At 42.2% G+C, this 26,213-nt stretch overlaps 1 protein-coding gene across 1 annotated transcript in view; it reads left to right on the forward strand.

Annotated features, from left to right (window-relative positions):
• Nucleotides 1–25,963, forward strand: part of inppl1a (inositol polyphosphate phosphatase-like 1a) — a 61,640-nt gene extending 35,677 nt beyond the window's left edge. The window contains exons 16-27 of the mRNA XM_079611044.1: nucleotides 1,962–2,061; nucleotides 2,319–2,407; nucleotides 2,749–2,830; nucleotides 3,453–3,542; nucleotides 8,813–8,926; nucleotides 10,818–10,994; nucleotides 14,290–14,445; nucleotides 18,693–18,774; nucleotides 18,873–18,995; nucleotides 19,081–19,774; nucleotides 21,659–21,786; nucleotides 24,950–25,963. Of these exons, the coding sequence (XP_079467170.1) occupies nucleotides 1,962–2,061; nucleotides 2,319–2,407; nucleotides 2,749–2,830; nucleotides 3,453–3,542; nucleotides 8,813–8,926; nucleotides 10,818–10,994; nucleotides 14,290–14,445; nucleotides 18,693–18,774; nucleotides 18,873–18,995; nucleotides 19,081–19,774; nucleotides 21,659–21,786; nucleotides 24,950–25,049 (1,935 nt within the window). The 3' untranslated portion in view covers nucleotides 25,050–25,963. The remainder of the gene's footprint in view (nucleotides 1–1,961; nucleotides 2,062–2,318; nucleotides 2,408–2,748; nucleotides 2,831–3,452; nucleotides 3,543–8,812; nucleotides 8,927–10,817; nucleotides 10,995–14,289; nucleotides 14,446–18,692; nucleotides 18,775–18,872; nucleotides 18,996–19,080; nucleotides 19,775–21,658; nucleotides 21,787–24,949) is intronic.
• Nucleotides 25,964–26,213: the final 250 nt, after the last annotated feature.

Genomic DNA, 26,213 nt, shown 5'->3' on the forward strand with positions numbered 1-26,213 from the left:
GAAACACTTTTGATTAGTATTCTCTGGATGTAATGGATGACTTGGGTCTCTCATTTGCAAGATATAAACTCGTAATTGTGGGAAAAACTTTCAATTGAGAGAAATAAAGTCAGTATTGCAAGATATAAAATTGCAATTGTGGAAAAAAAGTTGATATTGCAAAAAAATTAAGTCAAAATGGCGAGATATAATATCGTAATTGAGGGGAAAAGTCGCAATTGCGAGATATAAACTCGCAATTGTGGGAAAAGAGTCGATATTGCGAAAAATAAAGTTGGAATGGCGAGATATAATATCGCAATTGTGGAAATATGTCGCAATTGGGAGGAAAAAAGTCAGAATGCCGAAATAAACTTGTAAATGTGTGAAAAAAGTTGCAATTGCGAGAAATAAAGTCAAAATGGCGAGATATAATATTGTAATTGAGGGAAAAAGTCTGAATTGTGGGAAAAAAGTCGCTATTGCGAAAAATAAAGTTGGAATGGCGATATATATAATATCGCAATTGTGGAAATATGTCGCAATTGGGAGGAAAAAAGTCAGAATGGTAAAATAAACTTGTAAATGTGTGAAAAAAGTCGATATTGCAAAAAATAGTCAATGGCGAGATATAAACTCGCAATTGTGGGGAAAAAGTCGCTATTGCGAAAAATAAAGTCGGAATGCGAGATATAATATTGCAATTGAGGAAATATGTTGGAATTGGGAGAAAAAAAGTCAGAATGGCGCAATAAACTTGTAAATCTGTGAAAAAGTCGCAATTGCGAGATAAAGTCAAAATGGCGAGATATAATATTGTAATTGAGGGAAAAAGTCGCAATTGTGGAAAAAATTTGCAATTACGAGATATATTATAAACTCGCAATTGTGGGAAAAAAGTCGCTATTGCGAAAAATAAAGTTGGAATGACGAGATATAATATCGCAATTGTGGAAATATGTTGCAATTGGGAGAAAAAAAGTCAGAATGGCGAAATAAACTTGTAAATGTGGGAAAAAAGTTGCAATTGCGAGAAATAGTCAAAATGGCGAGATATAATATTGTAATTGAGGGAAAAGTCTGAATTGTGGAAAAAAGTCGCAATTGCGAGTATATTATAAACTCGCAATTGTGGGAAAAAAGACGCTATTGCGAAAAATAAAGTTGGAATGGCGAGATATAATATCACAATTGTGGAAATATGTCGCAATTGGGAGAAAAAAAGTCAGAATGGCGAAATAAACTTGTAAATGTGTGTAAAAAGTCGTAATTGCGAGAAATAAAGTCAAAATGGCGAGATATAATATTGTAATTGAGGGAAAAAGTCAAAATGGTGAGATATAATATTGTAATTGAGGGAAAAGGTATGAATTGTGGAAAAAAGTCGCAATTGCGAGATATATTATAAACTCGCAATTGTGGGGAAAAAGTCGATATTGCGAAAAATAAAGTCGGAATGGCGAGATATAATATCGCAATTGTGGAAATGTCGCAATTGGGAGAAAAAACGTCAGAATGGCGAAATATAAACTTGTAATTGTGGGGAAAAAAGTCGCAATTGTGATAGTCAGTATTACGAGATATAAAATCGCAATTGTGGGGAAAAAAAGTTGAAATTGCGTGAAAAAGTCAGAATTAAGAGAATTAAACTTGGAATTGTGGAAAAAGTTGCTATTGCGAGAAATAAAGATTTGTGTGAGTCGCAATTACATTTCTTTACTTTTTTATCCTGTTATTAAACACGTTATTATCCATATCTGACAATGCATCGTTTTTTCCACTTGGACAAGCAATTCCAGGTCCATAAAGCACTCATAATCATCGTGTTGCGTATGATTGCAGTAATACTGTGCGCATGGAGACCTGGATGATCTGCTTCATTGATGATGTGTATCCCACAATTCCACAGTGCACTAGTGTATTTCTGTAACAGCTGTGTGTGTCTCTCTCTCTCTCTCTCTCTCTCTCTCTCTCTCTCTCAGGAAATCCTCAACTTCATCAACAGGAAGGAGTTCGAGCCGCTGTTGAAGGTGGACCAGCTGAATCTGGAGAGAGAGAAGAACAAGGTCTTCCTTCGCTTCGGTGCGGCTCACCTCTGACTCTCTGTGTGTGTGTGTGTGTGTGTGTGTGTCTGTTTGTTGTACAGCCTTTAATTTGTGTTATTTAAAAACCATTGCAATAGTAAGAATCTGAGATATTACAATATGATATTATATATCTTATAGTTAACACTTTTCAATAAGGTTTCATTTGTTAACATGAACTAACTCTTGGCTCATCAACACTTCCTTTCCTTGCCGCATCATATCCTGTGTGTGTGTGTGTGTGTGTGTGTCCAGCGGAGGAGGAGATCACCTACCCCCCCACGTACCGTTACGAGCGCGGCTCGCGGGACACGTACGTCTGGCAGAAGCAGAAAGCCACCGGGGTAAATCACTGCCAGCGCTAAAGCTCCTCTCACTGGGATAGGAGAAGATTAGCCCGTGATTTACTGTCCCTGAACGCATCCCAGTGTACATGACTGACTTCTGTCAGACGGACACAATCTGAGTTACGTTAACTAATGTCCTGCTCTTCCCAGCTTTATAATGGCAGTGAATGGCCGGTCATAAAAATGCTTGAGGGGGAGTAAATCATGGGCTAATTTTCGTTTTTGGGTGAACTATCCCTTTAAAGAAGCTCACATTCTACTTCCTGTCACCTGGCCTTTGCCACAGGAAGTGAAGCGTCCTGCATTCCCTAAATTCCTCCTCCTCTCTCGTCTCCTAGATGCGGACCAACGTTCCCTCGTGGTGCGACAGAATCCTCTGGAAGTCCTATCCTGAGACGCACATCGTCTGCAACTCGTACGGTACGCAGATCGCTAGCACCAGAACTATAACCCTTCTCTCCTTTCAAAAGTATGAGTTTCCACTGAGATCTGAAGCAGCACGACTGTGTTCAACACTGATAATAATCATAAATGTGTCTTGAGCATCAGATCATCATATTATACTGATTTCTGAAGGATCATGTGACACTGATCATTTATATCATCATTAATATCTCTTGTTATTTTAGGTGTGGTTTGGGTGTAACGTGAAATAAACCAAGTAGAAACATCCTCACTAGTTTTGCATTTGTTTCGCATTATCACTTAAAAAAAGTGGACAGAAGTCATTCTAAATATATATAAAATGTTTTAGTAGAAATATCTGTTTAAAACTGTCATTTATTACTGAGCACTTTTAATTTTTTTGAGCAGTTTTACTGTTGCAGATAGACTTACATTTTAATGAAAAAAAGTGCATTGCTTATTTTTAATAGATTTTTTCTTTTTGCCGTAAACATTAAACATTAAACATGGCCTCAGTGGATCAGCATGTCAAAATAAAAAACATTTTGAAAGTGTGTGTGATGAAATCCAGTTAGGCGGTTATTGAGCTGATTTGCATCAGATGGATATGTAAATAATGTGTGTGTGTGTGTATCAGGCTGTACGGATGATATCGTCACCAGCGATCACTCTCCTGTCTTCGGCACGTTTGAGGTTGGCGTGACGTCCCAGTTCGTCTCTAAGAAAGGTAATATATCAGTTTGATCCCTGTGTTCAGTGTTGTACTGGTTTGATCCCTGTGTTCAGTGTCGTACTGGTTTGATCCCTGTGTTCAGTGTCGTACTGGTTTGAGCCCTGTGTTCAGTGTTGTACTGGTTTGATCCCTGTGTTCAGTGTTGTACTGGTTTGATCCCTGTGTTCAGTGTTGTACTGGTTTGATCCCTGTGTTCAGTGTTATACTGGTTTGATATCTGTGTTCAGTGTTGTACTGGTTTGATATCTGTGTTCAGTGTTGTACTGGTTTGATCCCTGTGTTCAGTGTTGTACTGGTTTGATCCCTGTGTTCAGTGTTGTACTGGTTTGATATGTGTTCAGTGTTGTACTGGTTTGATCCCTGTGTTCAGTGTTGTACTGGTTTGATCCCTGTGTTCAGTGTTGTACTGGTTTGATATCTGTGTTCAGTGTTGTACTGGTTTGATATCTGTGTTCAGTGTTGTACTGGTTTGATATCTGTGTTCAGTGTTGTACTGGTTTGTTCCCTGTGTTCGGTGTTGTACTGGTTTGATCCCTGTGTTCAGTGTTGTATTGGTTTGAGCCCTGTGTTCAGTGTTGTACTGGTTTGATATCTGTGTTCAGTGTTGTACTGGTTTGATCCCTGTGTTTAGTGTCGTACTGGTTTGATCCCTGTGTTCACTGTTGTACTGGTTTGATCCCTGTGTTCGGTGTCGTACTGGTTTGATCCCTGTGTTCAGTGTTGTACTGGTTTGATCTCTGTGTTCAGACTGGTTTGATCCCTGTGTTCGGTGTCGTACTGGTTTGATCCCTGTGTTCAGTGTCGTACTGGTTTGATTCCTGTGGTCAGTGTCGTAGTGGTTTGATCCCTGTGTTCAGTGTCGTACTGGTTTGATCCCTGTGTTCAGTGTCGTACTGGTTTGATTCCTGTGGTCAGTGTCGTAGTGGTTTGATCCCTGTGTTCAGTGTCGTACTGGTTTGATTCCTGTGGTCAGTGTCGTACTGGTTTGATCCCTGTGTTCAGTGTCGTACTGGTTTGATCCCTGTGTTCAGTGTCGTACTGGTTTGATTCCTGTGGTCAGTGTCGTACTGGTTTGATCCCTGTGTTTAGTGTTGTACTGGTTTGATCCCTGTGTGTAGTGTTGTACTGGTTTGATCCCTGTGTTTAGTGTTGTACTGGTTTGATCTCTGTGTTCAGACTGGTTTGATCCCTGTGTTCGGTGTTGTACTGGTTTGATCCCTGTGTTCAGTGTCGTACTGGTTTGATCCCTGTGTTCAGTGTCATACTGGTTTGATCCCTGTGTTCAGTGTCGTACTGGTTTGATCCCTGTGTTCAGTGTCGTACTGGTTTGATCCCTGTGTTCAGTGTCGTACTGGTTTGATCCCTGTGTTCAGTGTCGTACTGGTTTGATCCTTGTGTTCAGTGTTGTACTGGTTTGATCCCTGTGTTCAGTGTTGTTCTGGTTTGATCCCTGTGTTCAGTGTCGTACTGGTTTGATTCCTGTGTTCAGTGTCGTACTGGTTTGATCTCTGTGTTCAGTGTCGTACTGGTTTGATCCCTGTGTTCAGTGTCGTACTGGTTTGATTCCTGTGTTCAGTGTCGTACTGGTTTGATCTCTGTGTTCAGACTGGTTTGATCCCTGTGTTCAGTGTTGTACTGGTTTGATCCCTGTGTTCAGACTGGTTTGATACCTGTGTTCGGTGTCGTACTGGTTTGATCCCTGTGTTCAGTGTCGTACTGGTTTGATCCCTGTGTTCAGTGTCGTACTGGTTTGATCCCTGTGTTCGCTGTTGTACTGGTTTGATCCCTGTGTTCAGTGTCGTACTGGTTTGATCTCTGTGTTCAGACTGGTTTGATCCCTATGTTCAGTGTCGTACTGGTTTGATCCCTGTGTTCAGTGTCGTACTGGTTTGATCCCTGTGTTCGCTGTTGTACTGGTTTGATCTCTGTGTTCAGACTGGTTTAATACCTGTGTTCGGTGTCGTACTGGTTTGATCCCTGTGTTCAGTGTCGTACTGGTTTGATCCTTGTGTTCAGTGTCGTACTGGTTTGATCCCTGTGTTCCCTGTTGTACTGGTTTGATCCCTGTGTTCAGTGTTGTACTGGTTTGATCTCTGTGTTCAGACTGGTTTGATCCCTGTGTTCGGTGTTGTACTGGTTTGATCTCTGTGTTCAGACTGGTTTGATCCCTGTGTTCAGTGTTGTACTCACTTGATCCCTGTGTTCGGTGTCGTACTGGTTAGATCCCTGTGTTCAGTGTTGTACTGGTTTGATCCCTGTGTTCAGTGTCGTACTGGTTTGATCCCTGTGTTCGCTGTTGTACTAGTTTGATCCCTGTGTTCAGTGTCGTACTGGTTTGATCCCTGTGTTCGCTGTTGTACTGGTTTGATCTCTGTGTTCAGACTGGTTTGATCCCTGTGTTCGGTATTGTACTGGTTTGATCCCTGTGTTCGGTGTTGTACTGGTTTGATCCCTGTGTTCGGTGTCGTACTGGTTTGATCCCTGTGTTCAGTGTTGTACTGGTTTGATCCCTGTGTTCAGACTGGTTTGATACCTGTGTTCGGTGTCGTACTGGTTTGATCCCTGTGTTCGGTGTCGTACTGGTTTGATCCCTGTGTTCGGTGTTGTACTGGTTTGATCCCTGTGTTCAGTGTCGTACTGGTTTGATCCCTGTGTTCAGTGTTGTTCTGGTTTGATCCCTGTGTTCGGTGTTGTACTGGTTTGATCTCTGTGTTCAGTGTCGTACTGGTTTGATCCTTGTGTTCAGTGTCGTTCTGGTTTGATCCCTGTGTTCGGTGTTATACTGGTTTGATCCCTGTGTTCAGTGTCGTACTGGTTTGATCCCTGTGTTCGGTGTCGTACTGGTTTGATCCCTGTGTTCGCTGTTGTACTGGTTTGATCCCTGTGTTCGGTGTCGTACTGGTTTGATCCCTGTGTTCGCTGTCGTACTGGTTTGATCCCTGTGTTCAGACTGGTTTGATCCCTGTGTTTAGTGTCGTTCTGGTTTGATCCCTGTGTTCGGTGTCGTTCTGGTTTGATCCCTGTGTTCAGACTGGTTTGATCCCTGTGTTCAGTGTCGTTCTGGTTTGATCCCTGTGTTCAGACTGGTTTGATCCCTGTGTTCAGTGTCGTTCTGGTTTGATCCCTGTGTTCAGACTGGTTTGATCCCTGTGTTCAGTGTCGTTCTGGTTTGATCCCTGTGTTCAGACTGGTTTGATCCCTGTGTTCAGTGTCGTTCTGGTTTGATCCCTGTGTTCAGACTGGTTTGATCCCTGTGTTCAGTGTCGTACTGGTTTGATCCCTGTGTTCAGTGTCGTTCTGGTTTGATCCCTGTGTTCAGACTGGTTTGATCCCTGTGTTCAGTGTCGTTCTGGTTTGATCCCTGTGTTCGGTGTTATACTGGTTTGATCCCTGTGTTCAGTGTCGTACTGGTTTGATCCTTGTGTTCAGTGTTGTACTGGTTTGATCCCTGTGTTCAGTGTTGTACTGGTTTGATCCCTGTGTTCAGTGTCGTACTGGTTTGATCCCTGTGTTCAGTGTCGTACTGGTTTGATTCCTGTGTTCAGTGTCGTACTGGTTTGATCTCTGTGTTCAGACTGGTTTGATCCCTGTGTTCAGTGTTGTACTGGTTTGATCCCTGTGTTCAGACTGGTTTGATACCTGTGTTCGGTGTCGTACTGGTTTGATCCCTGTGTTCAGTGTCGTACTGGTTTGATCCCTGTGTTCAGTGTCGTACTGGTTTGATCCCTGTGTTCGCTGTTGTACTGGTTTGATCCCTGTGTTCAGTGTCGTACTGGTTTGATCTCTGTGTTCAGACTGGTTTGATACCTGTGTTCGGTGTTGTACTGGTTTGATCTCTGTGTTCAGACTGGTTTGATCCCTGTGTTCAGTGTCGTACTGGTTTGATCCCTGTGTTCAGTGTCGTACTGGTTTGATCCCTGTGTTCGCTGTTGTACTGGTTTTATCTCTGTGTTCAGACTGGTTTAATACCTGTGTTCGGTGTCGTACTGGTTTGATCCCTGTGTTCAGTGTCGTACTGGTTTGATCCCTGTGTTCAGTGTCGTACTGGTTTGATCCCTGTGTTCGCTGTTGTACTGGTTTGATCCCTGTGTTTAGTGTCGTACTGGTTTGATCTCTGTGTTCAGACTGGTTTGATCCCTGTGTTCGGTGTTGTACTGGTTTGATCTCTGTGTTCAGACTGGTTTGATCCCTGTGTTCAGTGTTGTACTGGTTTGATCCCTGTGTTCGGTGTTGTACTGGTTAGATCCCTGTGTTCAGTGTTGTACTGGTTTGATCCCTGTGTTCAGTGTTGTACTGGTTTGATCCCTGTGTTCGGTGTTGTACTGGTTAGATCCCTGTGTTCGCTGTTGTACTAGTTTGATCCCTGTGTTCAGTGTCGTACTGGTTTGATCCCTGTGTTCGCTGTTGTACTGGTTTGATCTCTGTGTTCAGACTGGTTTGATCCCTGTGTTCGGTGTTGTACTGGTTTGATCCCTGTGTTCGGTGTTGTACTGGTTTGATCCCTGTGTTCGGTGTCGTACTGGTTTGATCCCTGTGTTCAGTGTTGTACTGGTTTGATCTCTGTGTTCAGTGTTGTACTGGTTTGATCTCTGTGTTCAGACTGGTTTGATCCCTGTGTTCGGTGTCGTACTGGTTTGATCCCTGTGTTCAGTGTCGTACTGGTTTGATCCCTGTGTTCAGTGTTGTTCTGGTTTGATCCCTGTGTTCGGTGTTGTACTGGTTTGATCTCTGTGTTCAGTGTCGTACTGGTTTGATCCCTGTGTTCAGTGTCGTTCTGGTTTGATCCCTGTGTTCGGTGTTATACTGGTTTGATCCCTGTGTTCAGTGTCGTACTGGTTTGATCCCTGTGTTCAGTGTCGTACTGGTTTGATCCCTGTGTTCGCTGTCGTACTGGTTTGATCCCTGTGTTCGCTGTCGTACTGGTTTGATCCCTGTGTTCGCTGTCGTACTGGTTTGATCCCTGTGTTCAGTGTTGTACTGGTTTGATCCCTGTGTTCAGTGTCGTACTGGTTTGATCCCTGTGTTCAGTGTCGTACTGGTTTGATCCCTGTGTTCAGTGTCGTACTGGTTTGATCCCTGTGTTCAGTGTCGTACTGGTTTGATCCCTGTGTTCAGTGTCGTACTGGTTTGATCCCTGTGTTCAGACTGGTTTGATCCCTGTGTTCAGTGTCGTACTGGTTTGATCCCTGCGTTCAGACTGGTTTGATCCCTGTGTTCGGTGTCGTACTGGTGAAACTGGTTTCTGAGCTGCTCTTCCTCCTCAGGTCTGCCCAAGTCTTCAGAACAAGCGTACATCGAGTTCGAGAACATCGAGGCCATCGTGAAGACCGCCAGCAGGACCAAGTTCTTCATCGAGTTTTACTCCACGTGTCTGGAGGGTGAGGAACTCAATCAGGAGCAACACATCTCTGAACATCATAATAGAGAATCCTTATGAAATCATAACCCAGAGATCAACATTCATAATCATCATCACTGAAAATCTGATCCATCAAATATTCATGGTATCATCATTCATTCATGTAATTTTATTAGTAATAATTATTATTATTATACAGAGTATAATAAATAATTAATTATATAATAATATTATATATTTTTCGAGTAAAAAAAAAAAAAAAAAAAAATTATAATTATATATACTAATAGTAATTATTCATAGCAATTATGTAATAATAGTTTATGTGAATCAATTCAAACTGTGTTTTAATAATCAATTCAAATTTGATTTGTTCTAAAAAAAATCACAGAAAAATGTTGACAAGTCATTTTAAAAATATCAAAATGTTTTACTAAAAATATGCGATTAAAAATTGCATTAAATGTGCAATTAAATATTGCAATGAATATGAAAATATTCATGTTTATTACTGTGCGTTGTTATATTAGTGCATATAAATGAATAGATTTAAAATTTTTAGTTATTTTTATTATTTATTCATCTCATTATTGAAAAATGTTAAAAAGTCATTACTTTTTTTAAATGTTTTAGTATAAATATCTGATTAAAAATTGCATTTAATATTTAAATAGTGATGTTTATTACTATGCATTATTATATACTTTAATAGAATTAAATGTTTTTTTTTCACCGATTTGTTCTAAAAAGTCATTTAAAAAATATTAAAATGTGTTACTAAAAATATGCGATTAAATAATGCATTAAATATGACAATAAATATGCAAATATTGATATTTATTACTATGCATTTTTATATTAGTACATATAAATAAATAGTAAATATTAAATATTCTTTATTTATTCATGTCATCATTTAAAAATGTTGACTGAAGCCATTCTAAATATATTAAAATATTTTAGTAAAAATATGTGATTAAATATATTGATGTTTATTACTAGGCATTGTTCTTTTGGTGCATAAAAATTAATATAATTATTCTTATTTTTTATTAATTCATGTTGTCACTGAAAATTGTTTAAGTAAATAAAAAGCCAATAAAAATTGCATTAAATGTGCAAATATTGATGTTTATTACTATGCATTATTATATTAGTGCATATAAACAAATATAAGAAATATTCTTATATATATATATATATATTAATATATAATATATATAAGTAATATATAATGATATATTTCAGTGAAACCATGAATTAATAAACAATAAGAATATTTAATTATATTAATAATTCATATTTGCATATTTATTTGCATATTTTTACGCATCAATATTTGCATATTTATTTGCATATTTTTACTTAAATATTTTTCAGTGAAACCATGAATTAATAAAAAATAATAATATTTTAAGTAAAAATATGCAAATATTGATGTTTATTACTATGCATTGTTATATTTGTGCATACAAATTAATATAATTAAATATTCTTATTGTTTATTGATATAATCATTGAAAAATTTTGAGACAAGTCATTCTAAATATATTAAAATATAAAATAATTAAATAATGTGCAGTAATAAACATCAATAATTGCATATTTTATTGTTGCATGAATAATTAAATATTCTTCGTCATTAGCATTTAATCAGGGATTAGAGTTTTACTTTTGCATTAAACAATAAGACGCGTGTCAGGCTTTTCTAGATCATATTTCCGGCGGTTGCAGTGATGAACGAACATTGAAGAATATGAAAAGCTTCACATGCGCTAACTTCCTCGTTTCTGAACATGCAGCAGGAAATAATGTGTGAAAGTCTACCACTTTACTGACTGTGCTTATAATGCATACACCTCACAGTTTAGTGATGTGTAACCTGTGTGTGTGTGTGTGTGTGTGTGTAGAGTTCAAGAAGAGTTATGAGAATGACACCCAGAGCAGTGATAACGTGAACTTCTTGCGCGTGGGCTGGTCGTCGAAGCAGCTGACCACACTGAAGCCCATCTTATCCGACATCGAGTACCTGCAGGACCAGCACCTGCTGCTCACCGTCAAGTCCCTGGACGGATACGAATCATACGGTGTGTGTGTGTGTGTGTGTGTGTGACATCACAGCTGCTGCACTCATGCATTTCTGTAAAGCTGCTTTGAAATGATGTGTATTGTGAGTAGGGTTGCAAAATTATGGGAATTTTCAAAGATGGAAACTTTCCATGGGAATTTAAGGGAATTAACAGAAATTTATGGGAATAAACGGAAATAAACTGGGAATTTTCAAAGTTGAGGGTTGGCTGTTCATAGGGAACTTAAATATAGTTGAGGAAAGTATATTTTAGCATAATTTTGACTAAAACAAACAGATGCCGTTCAAATACACTTGAATATCCATGCCACTCCTCACATGCACATAGCACACTGCTTACTGCACGCCTCCTGAGACCACACCCCCCACTGGCACTGTGCACGCCTCCTGAGACCACGCCCCCCACTGGCACTGTGCACGCCTCCTGAGACCACACCCCCCACTGGCACTGTGCACGCCTCCTGAGACCACACCCCCCACTGGCACTGTGCACGCCTCCTGAGACCACACCCCCTACTGGCACTGTGCACGCCTCCTGAGACCACACCCCCCACTGGCACTGTGCACGCCTCCTGAGACCACACCCCCCACTGGCACTGTGCACGCCTCCTGAGACCACACCCCCTACTGGCACTGTGCACGCCTCCTGAGACCACACCCCCCACTGGCACTGTGCACGCCTCCTGAGACCACACCCCCCACTGGCACTGTGCACGCCTCCTGAGACCACGCCCCCCACTGGCACTGTGCACGCCTCCTGAGACCACGCCCCCCACTGGCACTGTGCACGCCTCCTGAGACCACACCCCCTACTGGCACTGTGCACGCCTCCTGAGACCACACCCCCCACTGGCACTGTGCACGCCTCCTGAGACCACACCCCCCACTGGCACTGTGCACGCCTCCCACTGGCACTGTGCACGCCTCCCACTGGCACTGTGCACGCCTCCTGAGACCACACCCCCTACTGGCACTGTGCACGCCTCCTGAGACCACGCCCCCCACTGGCACTGTGCACGCCTCCTGAGACCACGCCCCCCACTGGCACTGTGCACGCCTCCTGAGACCACGCCCCCCACTGGCACTGTGCACGCCTCCTGAGACCACGCCCCCCACTGGCACTGTGCACACCTCCTGAGACCACACCCCCCACTGGCACTGTGCACGCCTCCTGAGACCACACCCCCCACTGGCACTGTGCACGCCTCCTGAGACCACACCCCCTACTGGCACTGTGCACGCCTCCTGAGACCACACCCCCTACTGGCACTGTGCACGCCTCCTGAGACCACACCCCCCACTGGCACTGTGCACGCCTCCCACTGGCACTGTGCACGCCTCCTGAGACCACACCCCCCACTGGCACTGTGCACGCCTCCTGAGACCACGCCCCCCACTGGCACTGTGCACGCCTCCTGAGACCACACCCCCTACTGGCACTGTGCACGCCTCCTGAGACCACACCCCCCACTGGCACTGTGCACGCCTCCCACTGGCACTGTGCACGCCTCCTGAGACCACACCCCCCACTGGCACTGTGCACGCCTCCTGAGACCACACCCCCCACTGGCACTGTGCACGCCTCCTGAGACCACACCCCCCACTGGCACTGTGCACGCCTCCTGAGACCACACCCCCCACTGGCATATATTTATTAAATGTTTAAATTGCAAATATCACATACAAATGTATTTATCTAGTAGATAGAAAGCTGATAAGTTTGATGCTAAATAACTTTATTGACCTCGTGTGGCGTTTGTCTCGGCCTCCTGCAATATGCTTTGAAGATCATTCCAGTGGTTTAGCTAGCCTTACTATTTATATATCTGTTCATGCCATCGCATTAGTATTCTTACAAGCTCTCGTCTTATTTTACAGAAAAACGCCACGCTATTTCCAAAATTCCCCAGCTTAACTTCCCATGGAAATTTACCGGAAACTTTCCGCCCCTTCGCAACCCTAATTGTGAAAAGCGCAACACAAATAAATGTGAATTGCATTAAATTGAATCACATCTGGTGCTCGGTCGAAAATGATTTCAATTAAATAATGTACTATATTTTAGTTCGATAGTGGTTTTTATTCATTATTTTGTATTTTTAGTGGATTTTATGGTACTAAATTATATTTACGCTCTATTTATAATCCATTTATTCATTTCCAGCTTAAGCCGACACACGGCAGGCAAAAACGTTTCTTTTTTTTCTGGTCAATTTTGAGATTTGGGGATATTTGTCTTCAATAACATGTCTTCTTTCAGATTTGTGGTGAAGAAAAGTCAGAAACACACATTTATGTCTTTATTTTACTAACTTTGTCTGTTTGCGTCTGTAGATTTCTCCTAAACTCATCAAAAGTTGTCGTTATAAATCAACATCTCTGTCTCCTGTCATCACACACACCGTTAGAAAGCTCTCTCTCTCCTGTGCAATGCTGTCGGATCCAAATATGGTCATTTCCTGTTTATCAGCAGCCAATCGTGAGAGTAAAAGGGCTGAATGCGCAATCTCATTGGCTGATGATAAATCTTTAAAGCCCGTTTTCTCAAAATGACTTTTCTCTCATTCTCCAAGTCCGAGATCTCCTCTTCAGTCGCACCGATACACACCAAACCCTCCAGTCTTGTGCCTAGTTATATTATGAAGACATTTACAGAGGGATTTGTAAATATATTATTCCTAGCCTGATTTATGTAACATTTTATTCCAAAAAACATGGCGAAAATCATTTTTTTAAGGCTATTGACAGTATATTCTGATTTACAGGATAACAAAAGTAGATATCCATAAATCCGTCTGTCATTTTTTTCATGTGAACACAATGAAAAAAATATTTTTAACCTGGCTTTATCCAATTCTCAGATAAAAAAAAAAAAAAAAAACTATAAATAAAGTGCATATTTAATTATATATTGCCTAATTTGCATATTTTAACATAAAATTACAGAAAACTTGTTTATTTTTTCAGCAGATTATTGCTGAAAAAGTTTTAAAAAGTGAACTTAAAAAAAGGTTACATAATTTTAAGTTTATTGTTGTGAAAAATATGAATTATGATTTGTGTTCTGATATGCGTTCACATGAAGCGCTGTGGCGTTCTGCCTTTTGCTGAGTATTTCTGGGGTTGTTTAATTAAATTACATTATTTAATTAAATAAAATTGTTGCTTTTGTCGCATTTTTAGTCGCGTGTGTTATCAAGGTTTTTTGCACCAGAAACCAAGAAATTTTTCTAGTTTAGTTTCTAGTTTTAGTTTTTTGCATGCATTTCTAATGTGTGTGTGTGTGTGCGCAGGGGAGTGTGTGTTGGCGCTGAAGTCGATGATTGGCAGCACGGCGCAGCAGTTTCACACGTATCTCTCCCACCGCGGCGAGGAGACGGGAAACATCCGCGGATCCATGAGAGTCAGAGTCCCTTCAGAGAGGATGGGGACCAGAGAGAGACTCTACGGTAGTGTGTGTGTGTGTGTGTGTGTGTGTGTGTGGACCAGAGAGAGACTCTACGGTAGTGTGTGTGTGTGTGTGTGGACCAGAGAGAGACTCTACGGTAGTGTGTGTGTGTGTGTGTGGACCAGAGAGAGACTCTACGGTAGTGTGTGTGTGTGTGTGTGTGTGTGTGTGTGTGTGTGTGTGTGGACCAGAGAGAGACTCTACGGTAGTGTGTGTGTGTGTGTGTGTGTGTGTGTGTGTGTGTGTGTGTGTGTGGACCAGAGAGAGACTCTACGGTAGTGTGTGTGTGTGTGTGTGGACCAGAGAGAGACTCTACGGTAGTGTGTGTGTGTGTGTGTGGACCAGAGAGAGACTCTACGGTAGTGTGTGTGTGTGTGTGTGTGTGTGTGTGTGTGTGTGTGTGTGTGGACCAGAGAGAGACTCTACGGTAGTGTGTGTGTGTGTGTGTGTGTGTGTGTGTGTGTGTGTGTGTGGACCAGAGAGAGACTCTACGGTAGTGTGTGTGTGTGTGTGTGTGTGTGTGTGTGTGTGTGTGTGTGTGTGGACCAGAGAGAGACTCTACGGTAGTGTGTGTGTGTGTGTGTGTGTGTGTGGACCAGAGAGAGACTCTACGGTAGTGTGTGTGTGTGTATGTGTGTGTGTGTGTGTGTGTGTGGACCAGAGAGAGACTCTACGGTAGTGTGTGTGTGTGTGTGTGTGTGTGTGTGTGTGGACCAGAGAGAGACTCTACGGTAGTGTGTGTGTGTGTGTGTGTGTGTGTGTGTGTGTGTGTGTGGACCAGAGAGAGACTCTACGGTAGTGTGTGCGTGTGTGTGTGTGTGTGTCTGGACCAGAGAGAGACTCTACGGTAGTGTGTGTGTGTGTGTGTGTGTGTGTGGACCAGAGAGAGACTCTACGGTAGTGTGTGTGTGTGTGGACCAGAGAGAGACTCTACGGTAGTGTGTGTGTGTGTGTGTGTGTGTGTGGGGACCAGAGAGAGACTCTACGGTAGTGTGTGTGTGTGTGTGTGTGTGTGTGTGGACCAGAGAGAGACTCTACGGTAGTGTGTGTGTGTGTGTGTGTGTGTGTGGACCAGGGAGAGACTCTACGGTAGTGTGTGTGTGTGTGTGTGTGGACCAGAGAGAGACTCTACGGTAGTGTGTGTGTGTGTGTGTGTGTGTGTGTGGACCAGAGAGAGACTCTACGGTAGTGTGTGTGTGTGTGTGTGTGTGTGTGTGGACCAGAGAGAGACTCTACGGTAGTGTGTGTGTGTGTGTGTGTGTGGACGGACCAGAGAGAGACTCTACGGTAGTGTGTGTGTGTGTGTGTGTGTGTGTGTGGACCAGAGAGAGACTCTACGGTACTGTGTGTGTGTGTGTGTGTGTGTGTGGACCAGAGAGAGACTCTACGGTAGTGTGTGTGTGTGTGTGTGGACCAGAGAGAGACTCTACGGTAGTGTGTGTGTGTGTGTGTGTGTGTGTGTGTGTGGACCAGAGAGAGACTCTACGGTAGTGTGTGTGTGTGTGTGTGTGTGTGTGTGTGGACCAGAGAGAGACTCTACGGTAGTGTGTGTGTGTGTGTGTGGACCAGAGAGAGACTCTACGGTAGTGTGTGTGTGTGTGTGTGGACCAGAGAGAGACTCTACGGTAGTGTGTGTGTGTGTGTGTGTGTGTGTGTGTGTGTGTGTGTGTGTGGACCAGAGAGAGACTCTACGGTAGTGTGTGTGTGTGTGTGTGTGTGTGTGTGTGTGTGTGTGTGTGTGGACCAGAGAGAGACTCTACGGTAGTGTGTGTGTGTGTGTGTGGACCAGAGAGAGACTCTACGGTAGTGTGTGTGTGTGTGTGTGGACCAGAGAGAGACTCTACGGTAGTGTGTGTGTGTGTGTGTGTGTGTGTGTGTGTGTGGACCAGAGAGAGACTCTACGGTAGTGTGTGTGTGTGTGTGTGTGTGTGTGTGTGTGTGTGTGTGGACCAGAGAGAGACTCTACGGTAGTGTGTGTGTGTGTGTGTGTGTGTGTGTGTGTGTGTGTGTGTGTGGACCAGAGAGAGACTCTACGGTAGTGTGTGTGTGTGTGTGTGTGTGTGTGTGTGGACCAGAGAGAGACTCTACGGTAGTGTGTGTGTGTGTATGTGTGTGTGTGTGTGTGTGTGTGGACCAGAGAGAGACTCTACGGTAGTGTGTGTGTGTGTGTGTGTGTGTGTGTGGACCAGAGAGAGACTCTACGGTAGTGTGTGTGTGTGTGTGTGTGTGTGTGTGTGTGTGTGTGTGGACCAGAGAGAGACTCTACGGTAGTGTGTGCGTGTGTGTGTGTGTGTGTCTGGACCAGAGAGAGACTCTACGGTAGTGTGTGTGTGTGTGTGTGTGTGTGTGTGTGGACCAGAGAGAGACTCTACGGTAGTGTGTGTGTGTGTGGACCAGAGAGAGACTCTACGGTAGTGTGTGTGTGTGTGTGTGTGTGTGTGGGGACCAGAGAGAGACTCTACGGTAGTGTGTGTGTGTGTGTGTGTGTGTGTGTGGACCAGAGAGAGACTCTACGGTAGTGTGTGTGTGTGTGTGTGTGTGTGTGTGTGTGGACCAGGGAGAGACTCTACGGTAGTGTGTGTGTGTGTGTGTGTGTGTGTGGACCAGAGAGAGACTCTACGGTAGTGTGTGTGTGTGTGTGTGTGTGTGTGTGGACCAGAGAGAGACTCTACGGTAGTGTGTGTGTGTGTGTGTGTGTGTGTGTGGACCAGAGAGAGACTCTACGGTAGTGTGTGTGTGTGTGTGTGTGTGGACGGACCAGAGAGAGACTCTACGGTAGTGTGTGTGTGTGTGTGTGTGTGTGTGGACCAGAGAGAGACTCTACGGTACTGTGTGTGTGTGTGTGTGTGTGTGTGGACCAGAGAGAGACTCTACGGTAGTGTGTGTGTGTGTGTGTGGACCAGAGAGAGACTCTACGGTAGTGTGTGTGTGTGTGTGTGTGTGTGTGTGTGTGGACCAGAGAGAGACTCTACGGTAGTGTGTGTGTGTGTGTGTGTGTGTGTGGACCAGAGAGAGACTCTACGGTAGTGTGTGTGTGTGTGTGTGGACCAGAGAGAGACTCTACGGTAGTGTGTGTGTGTGTGTGTGTGTGTGTGTGTGTGGACCAGAGAGAGACTCTACGGTAGTGTGTGTGTGTGTGTGTGTGTGTGTGTGTGTGGACCAGAGAGAGACTCTACGGTAGTGTGTGTGTGTGTGTGTGTGTGTGTGTGTGTGTGTGTGTGTGTGTGTGGACCAGAGAGAGACTCTACGGTAGTGTGTGTGTGTGTGTGTGTGTGTGTGTGTGTGTGTGTGTGTGTGTGTGTGTGTGTGTGTGTGTGTGTGGACCAGAGAGAGACTCTACGGTAGTGTGTGTGTGTGTGTGTGTGTGTGTGTGTGTGTGGACCAGAGAGAGACTCTACGGTAGTGTGTGTGTGTGTGTGTGTGTGTGTGTGGACCAGAGAGAGACTCTACGGTAGTGTGTGTGTGTGTGTGTGGACCAGAGAGAGACTCTACGGTAGTGTGTGTGTGTGTGTGGACCAGAGAGAGACTCTACGGTAGTGTGTGTGTGTGTGTGTGTGTGTGTGTGTGTGGACCAGAGAGAGGGCGCTGTATAAACCACCATTGTTGAAGAAAGTTGCTGATTTGCAATGGAGAGTTTTACATACAGCAGTGGCTGTTAATTCTTTTATCTCTGTTTTAAACCCTGATATTAATCATGACTGTCCTTTTTGCACTCTTCGTGAGACAGTTTTTCACTGCTTCATGGACTGTTGTCGTCTTGTGCCACTGTTCTCTATGTTGGAAGATCTTTTTAAATTGTTTGATGTAGTTTTTTCCAAACAGTTGTTTATTTTAGGTTATAGGTATTCACAAAAAAAGAGAGAGCAGTGTCAACTCTTTAATTTCATTTTGGGGAGAGCAAAGATGGCTGTGTATATGAGTAGACGAAATAAGGTTGAAGGATCTACAGATGATGATGCTGTGTTTGTATTTGTCAAAATGTTGAAATCACGTTTAAGAATAGATTTTAATTACTACAGTTTGATGAACGATCTCGGAAAATTTTCCAATATTTGGTGTCACAAAGAGGTACTCTGCTCTGTTGTAGAGAATAATATAACTTTTAAGAGTGTGTTGATGTAATGTGATTTTATCTGATTGAGTGTTGTTGTTTTTGTGCAACTGTTTTAATAAAGTACTTGTAAAATCTCTCTCTCTCTCTCTCTCTCTCTCTCTCTCTCTCTCTCTCTCTCTCTCTCTCTCTCTCAGAGTGGATCAGTGTTGATAAGGACGAGACTGGCGGGTCGAGGGGCAGAACTCTTCCTCCCAGAGCCACACACGATTACGTCAAGTGAGTTCATGTTGAAACATTCATTTCTTAACATGATTATTGTTTCTGCAAGCGTGTTTGTGGCCCAGTGAAGTGAGTGTTTCATTCTGGTCCTGTAGACCGTCCACCAGCAGGAAGTTGGGGTCAGCTGACCTCGGGAAGGTTTCAGAGGAGGGAGACAAGAGCATCACAGGGAGACACACACACACACACGCCTCTAAAGAGGACAGCGCACAGAACAGGTGGATACACACACACACACACACACACACACACACACACTCTTTGACTCACCGATAGTAACCCTGACTGTTGTTGGTTTATCAGACTCAAACAGGACCCGTTTGAGAGCGACGTCACAGCCTGCAAGAACAGCTTCAATAACCCCGCCTACTACATCCTCGAGGGCGTTCCCAACCAATCAGCAGCCCTGGCCTCCGACCTGCTCCCAGGCTCCGCCCTCCCTCCGCTAGCCAATAAAACAGCAGCTCCTGTGGGGAAGAACAAGCCGCCCAGTGGGAGTTCGGCTCCGGTCCGCTGGCACCAGGTTCGGCCAATCAGCGAAGAGGGATCTTCGGAAGACGACGGGAACATCGGAACTCACGTCGCGTCACTCAATCGTCCTCCGCCAGATTTCCCTCCTCCTCCACTTCCCAAAGAAATCCCCGAAAACTCGTTCGGAAAACCGCGGATGTTCCCGGACCTCGCCGACGCCAAGATCCCGTCCAAACCGCTGTCGTCTCCCTCTGGAGGAGGAGGAGGAGGCGTGGCCTTCTGTTTGGAGGCTCCGCCCATGTTGAACCCAAGCTCCGCCCCTTTCCGACGAGCAGGCGGGGCTTCCGCGCTGGACGACCAGTCGTGTTCCGTTCTGCAAATGGCGAAGACGCTGAGCGAAGTGGAGTATCCGTCCGGGAAAAGGGGCGGAGTCGGGAAAGGGGCGGCGGCTTCTCACATGAGAGGCTTGACCTTCCCACCGCGATCCATACAGGAGGAGAGCATCGCTGAAGACCTGCCGGAGGAGGTGAGACACACACACACACACACACACACACACACTGTCAAACACTCACTCACTCAATCACTCACACACACTCACTCACTCAATCACACACACACACACACACACACACACACACTGTCAAACACTCACTCACTCAATCACTCACACACACTCACTCAATCACTCACACACAAACACACACACACACACACACACACACTGTCAAACACTCACTCAATCACTCACACACACACACACACACACACACACACACTCAGTCAAACACTCACTCACTCAATCACTCTCACACACACACACACACACAGACACACACACACACACTCAGTCAAACACTCACTCACTCAATCACTCACACACACACACACACACACACACTCAGTCAAACACTCACTCACTCAATCACTCTCACACACACACACACACACAGACACACACACACACACACACTCAGTCAAACACTCACTCACTCAATCACTCTCACACACACACACACACACACACACACAGACACACACACACACACACTCAGTCAAACACTCACTCACTCAATCACACACACACACACACACACACACACACACACAGACAGACACAGACACACACACACACACACTCAGTCAAACACTCACTCACTCAATCACTCACACACATACACACTCAGTCAGTCAAACACTCTCTCTCACACACACACATACACTCACTCAATCAATCACTCATACACACACACACACTCAGTCAAACACACACACACACACACACACTCAAACACACACACACACACACACACACACACACACACACACACACTGTCAAACACTCACACACACACACACACACACACACTCAGTCAGTCAAACACTCACACACACACACACACACACACACACGATTTCAGTGCAACTGCATTAGATATCATGAACTAACAATCAACGGTTCTTCTACAGCATTTATTAATCTCAGTCTGTTATTTTCAACATTTGCTAATACATTATTAAAATCAGTTCCCGTAGTTAATATTTTATAATGGACCTTCGTTAAAACTGTGAACTAACATGAACGAACAATGAACCGTTGTATTTTTATGAACGAACATTAACCCTTGTGCGACCTTATGGACATGCGTGTCTTTTTCAGTTCAGTTTTTTTGATAATTTTGCCTGTGTTATTAATAATGTATTTTTACTGGAATTTTACTGTCATCTAGCCTGGGAAAACCCAGACCACTCTCAGTTGTAACTGAGTAAGGGTCTGGCAAAGCTCCATAGACAATTCATTTCCACAGGGGCGTCACCAACGGACGTCGGATAGATCTGAAACCAATCAGAGCGCTGAATGACATGACGTATGCAGAGCGACGGAGAAACATCTCGAGACTCTCAGCAATTCTCTGTTTGTGTTAACGAAAATGACTATTTTAAATCGCTTGAAACAGACGCGATAGCTGATTCGAACGAGTGATGTTGTGATGTTCCACGGCGGCATCCATCTCTGTAATGTGCAAAATCTGCGTCACCGTCTCTGCTCTGTCGTCATCGTGTAAGGCCCGCCCCAACGTTTCTGATTGGTGCCGCGATTTCGACGGATTGGAAATGGGTTTCAATGGGCTCTTTGCCAGACCCACTTGCAGAGCAAATCTAAATTTGCCGGAAGTGGTCTGGGTTTTCCCAGGCTAACTGTCATCCCCATTTCCTTTAATAAATATATGTTGCACTTTGTTAACAGGCTTTTATTCTGTTGGCATTCTCTCAGAATTCACATTGTTACAATTTTCTCATGTTGATTAGTATTTTTTTCATGTGTGTGTGTGTGTGTGTGTGTGTGTGTGTGTGTGTGTGTGTGTGTGTGTGTGTGTGTGTGTGTGTGTTTGTGTGTGTGTGTGTGCAGGGCCTGTGGCACGACGAGAGCAGTGTGTCGGGCGAGTACAGTGTTGGCGAGTGGCTCCAGAAGCTCGGGCTCCAGCATTATGAGGAAGGGCTCCTGCACAACGGCTGGGACGATCTGGAGTTCCTCAGGTACGAGTGTCCGACACACACACACACACACACACACACACACACACACACACACACAGCGCTTAGACCATATTCCCTTTCTGCCAGTCACGCTCCACGTTAAGGGACCTGGGAATCCCCTCTGAGTCATAGAAAATGCCAGCCGGCGTGTGTGTGTGTGTGTGTGTGTGTGTGTGTGTGTGTGTGTGTGTAACCCCACTGATCCGTTCACTCGACTCTCACAGAAAGGACCACACGAAGACATTATACTCTGCAAAACATGCTTTTCTTACTCAGTATTTTTGTCTTGTTTCCAGTCCAAATATCTAACATTTCTCAAATCAAGATGCAGTTACTGAAGTAGTAAAATTACATAAGATAATAAGTCTTGTTTTCTGGGGAAATTAATCAAAATTAAGTGAGTTGATGTTTAAAAAAGCAAAATGATCTGCCAATGGGGTCAGAAAAATAATAATAATCTTGTTTCTGTTCGAATTAAGATAAAAAAATTCGGTTCCACTTCATTGTACAGTGTCCTTGTTACATATGTTACATGTACTTACCATATAATAACAGTAAATTATGCATAATTGCATGTAACTAACCCTAACCCTATAGTAAATACATTAATTAATATTACTCAGCACTTAAATATATAATCACAGTTACAATGACGCCTTAAAATAAAGTGTAACCCATTTTTCTGGCAGATCATTTTGCTCTTTTTAAGCATCAACTCACTTAATTGTGATTAATTCCCCCAGATAACAGGTCATTTTCCTCATCTAGTAAAAGCTTCTTGATTTCAGAATGTTTAGATGTTTGGACTGGAAACGAGACAGTCCGGAGTAAGAGAAGCATGTGTTGCCGTGTGCAGAGTTCCCTCACGCAGCAGTGACTGGAAACACCAACAGATCCGCTCACTAAACTGTTCAAAATCATGTCAAGATAATCACAGCGAATGTTCAGAAAGAAAAGAACAGCAAATTCCATATACATGTCTCATGCGTATACAACCAATTATTCGTCAATCATCTTTATCACTCCAACGTGAAATAAAAGAGTCTCGAACACATTTATAAAGAGATATGTTCGACTTTGAAGGGAAATAAAGTGATGTATAGCAAAACTCTATTGGCTCTATAACTCTAACTCTATGAGGATTGACCAGAGAGAAACTCACACACTTCATGGCCTGCAGGGGTCTCCAGATCCCCTCGACTCATGTGTTTAATACACAATAAAGGATAATTCCGGTATTTAACACCTTGAGTCTATATTGTAGTTTGTTTTGGATGAACAAGAGTGGTGGACAACATTTTTTTGACAATGGTTCCTCTCTCGAGTTTTTGACTATAAAAGAATTGGCCATGGACCCATTTAACATTGGAGTCAATGGGCATGTCCGAAAATGTCATTAAAACAGCCAATGATGTTCGTTTACAAATCTGTTAAACTCACCGAGTGGTTAGTGGTGTTCGTTGATGATTATAAACAATATATCGTCGCAATATATGATTCCAATTCCAAATCCGTTTATTTTGCTATAGTGGAACTATTTTTTCAACAATGGGATTTTACAAGATGACGAATAAAACACGACAGAAACTGTATTTCGCAACACTTTTTGGTTCTGGAACATCAACTAACATCACTAATCACTCGGTGAGTTTAACAGTTTTGTAAACGAACAAACGGGAACAAAAATCAAGATTAGTTTAGGTTTAGTATAGGATATTACTGTGTTAAATATGACTTGTCAGTAAGTCTCATAACTCTTCACAAATGTTGTAGATTTAGTCGTAGGTTAGCTTCACTTGTATTAAAGTGGCAGGAACAATGTGTTCTTTTCATCCGTACACTAGTGCGAGTTTCATCAAACACAGAAACTGTGCTGGCTCCTGTATCCGATCATATTGCACTTGTTAAACCTTTATCTTGTGTTTCCTTAAACGTTCAAACACACGCTTTATCCATAAATGACAAACAAGACGGTAAGAAATCTGTTCCTCCCTTATTTCCTTTTCCCGTTCCCGTTCCCGTTCAAGTGTGTGTAGCCATTAAAGAAACAGAACAGAAATTATACACCAGAAAACATAGGAAATAAGACTGAAATATATATATATATAAACACAGGAAATATCAGAAGTGCCTCTCAAAGAAAGTTACAAAAAATTACACTTTCGGTTATTACTTGCTAAATCCACACTCTAAGCAAACAATAATAATATACACATATAAAATTGGCTCTTACAAACGTGGTCATGTAAGTTTCCAATTTTTGTTATTGGTTATTTATTCTTATTTTTTTGCAACAGTGTATTTTTAATGTAATGTCTTAAGTTTGCAAGTGTCATTTTGTTTTCTGACAAAATAAAAGCTGTGTGATTTAACGTATAAAAGCCATCAATATTATTATTGTAATTTGTACTGTTGTTTTGTAAGATAAAATGATTATTATTATTATTAAATATTTTTTTATTTTACAGTACAGTAGGGTTAGTATTACTGTAATATAGTAATTATTATTGGTTTGTTTAATTTATTGAATTTTATAAAATATAAAAATGTAAAAGGTGCAAAATGCCTTTGAAAAATGTAGTTAGTCATGTATCCAATTTTTTAATTAGTTATCTATCATATTTTAGGTTTCCAACTGTGTATTTTCAATTTAATGGCTATTAAAGTCAGTGTCATTTGGTTTTCCGCCAAAATAAAAGTTGTGTGGTATAATGTTTTAAAACAATTAAGACAGCCATAAATATCAGTATTGTAATTTTACTGTTGTTCTGTATTAGTTTTAGTTATTATTATTATTATTATTATTATAATGATCAAATATTGTTATTTTACAGTACTTTGTAGTACAGTATTATTACAATAATAATATGAAATAAGATTACATTTTTGTAATTTAATAAAATATAAATGGTAAAATATTTAATATTTTAATCAAAATATTAAAAGGTGCAAATTGCAAAAACGCCATAAAAGTATCATAACCTTTCACAAATGTAGTGAGTCATGTAGCTTTCCAATCCTTCTTTTAGAAGGTTTCCCATGCGTTTTTAACTTAATTAAAGTTCATCAGTGACGCATTATTCATGTGTAAAATATCCCATAATACCTGCTGGATTGATATACAAAGATGAAACCATCATCCAATCATGTGTCTTTCCTGCAGTGACATCACAGAGGAGGATCTGGAGGAGGCGGGCATTCGTGACCCCGCCCATAAGAAGATCCTATTGGCCAGTCTAAAACAACAACAGCAGCAGAAGTGAGCCAATCACAATCCAGATCGGACTGAACTTAAGTTTGCACTGGTAGAATTTTACCTGGTTTTAATTTAATCTGATGTCATTATAGTTTGTGATATTATTTAAACAAGTCGAAGTGTCAAAAGGATGTTTCACTACAGCCCCGTCCTCCACTTCCTGTCGTCTGGAGGAAGTGACATCATCAGAACATTCCTGAAGTGTTAGTTATTAATAACAGTTTGTTTTTCGTGCATGTTTCGTGACTTTAAAGGAAAGGGAAATAAGCCAAAATCAGCCGTGACTTGAAGCAGTGTGTGTGTGTGTGTGTGTGTGTGTGTGTGTGTTTGTCCACATTCGTTTCTCTTGGTTCAGTGTGTCATTCATTTGGAAGCATTTACAGTCTCCTCATCCTGCACAGATGTTTGGTTTAGTGAAAGATGCTCTAACACAACCCTCTCACCAGGTGGCGCTGCGCCATCATGATCGTTTGAGAGGACACAGTTATATTCATACATTACATGTGAATCTTTTTCTACTTGCTCATTCATTCTGATGATGATGTGAGATTTAAATGCTGTTTGTAAACGAGTTGAGTCTCAAGATAAGTTTAGTTCAGTTTGAGTTTTAAATGAAGCGCTCCGTGGAAACACGTGTTCATCACAATAGCTTTGTTTGTTTTATTTAAGTCTTTAATGTTATAATTATGGGTGTTTCTCCTAAAATGCATGTAGCAGAATTATTCTAGATATCAATTATTTGTGTATTAAGTTTTAACTTAAGAAGTTTTCCCCTCTTTCATGCATTTATTTGCCGTATAATCATTTTAAACAGTTTAACTGTAAGTTGTTGTAAGTTAATATTTGTGTTTAACTGCTAAATGACTGTCCTTTTAATGTTTCTTTTCTTTTTCAGTTTAATAAAAACTACAATTATGTTCAAAGAAAGTCTCATTGAGCTTGAAATACAAATGTAATTACAAATTCCACAAAATGTTTAAGTATATTTATATAACAAATTTCACAGTTTATTTATGCTGATGATTACATTTGTTTATTACATTATTGATTATCATTCAATACATTACAAACCAAGAAACCTAAATAAAATAAAGTGATTACATGTTATTTTTTGTAAAAATAACTAAAATACACAGTAATTTTCATAATAATATTTAGTAATATTTAGTCA

The sequence above is a fragment of the Phoxinus phoxinus genome (genome assembly GCF_949152265.1).
Source record: "Phoxinus phoxinus genome assembly, chromosome: 4".
NCBI lineage: Eukaryota > Metazoa > Chordata > Actinopteri > Cypriniformes > Leuciscidae > Phoxinus > Phoxinus phoxinus.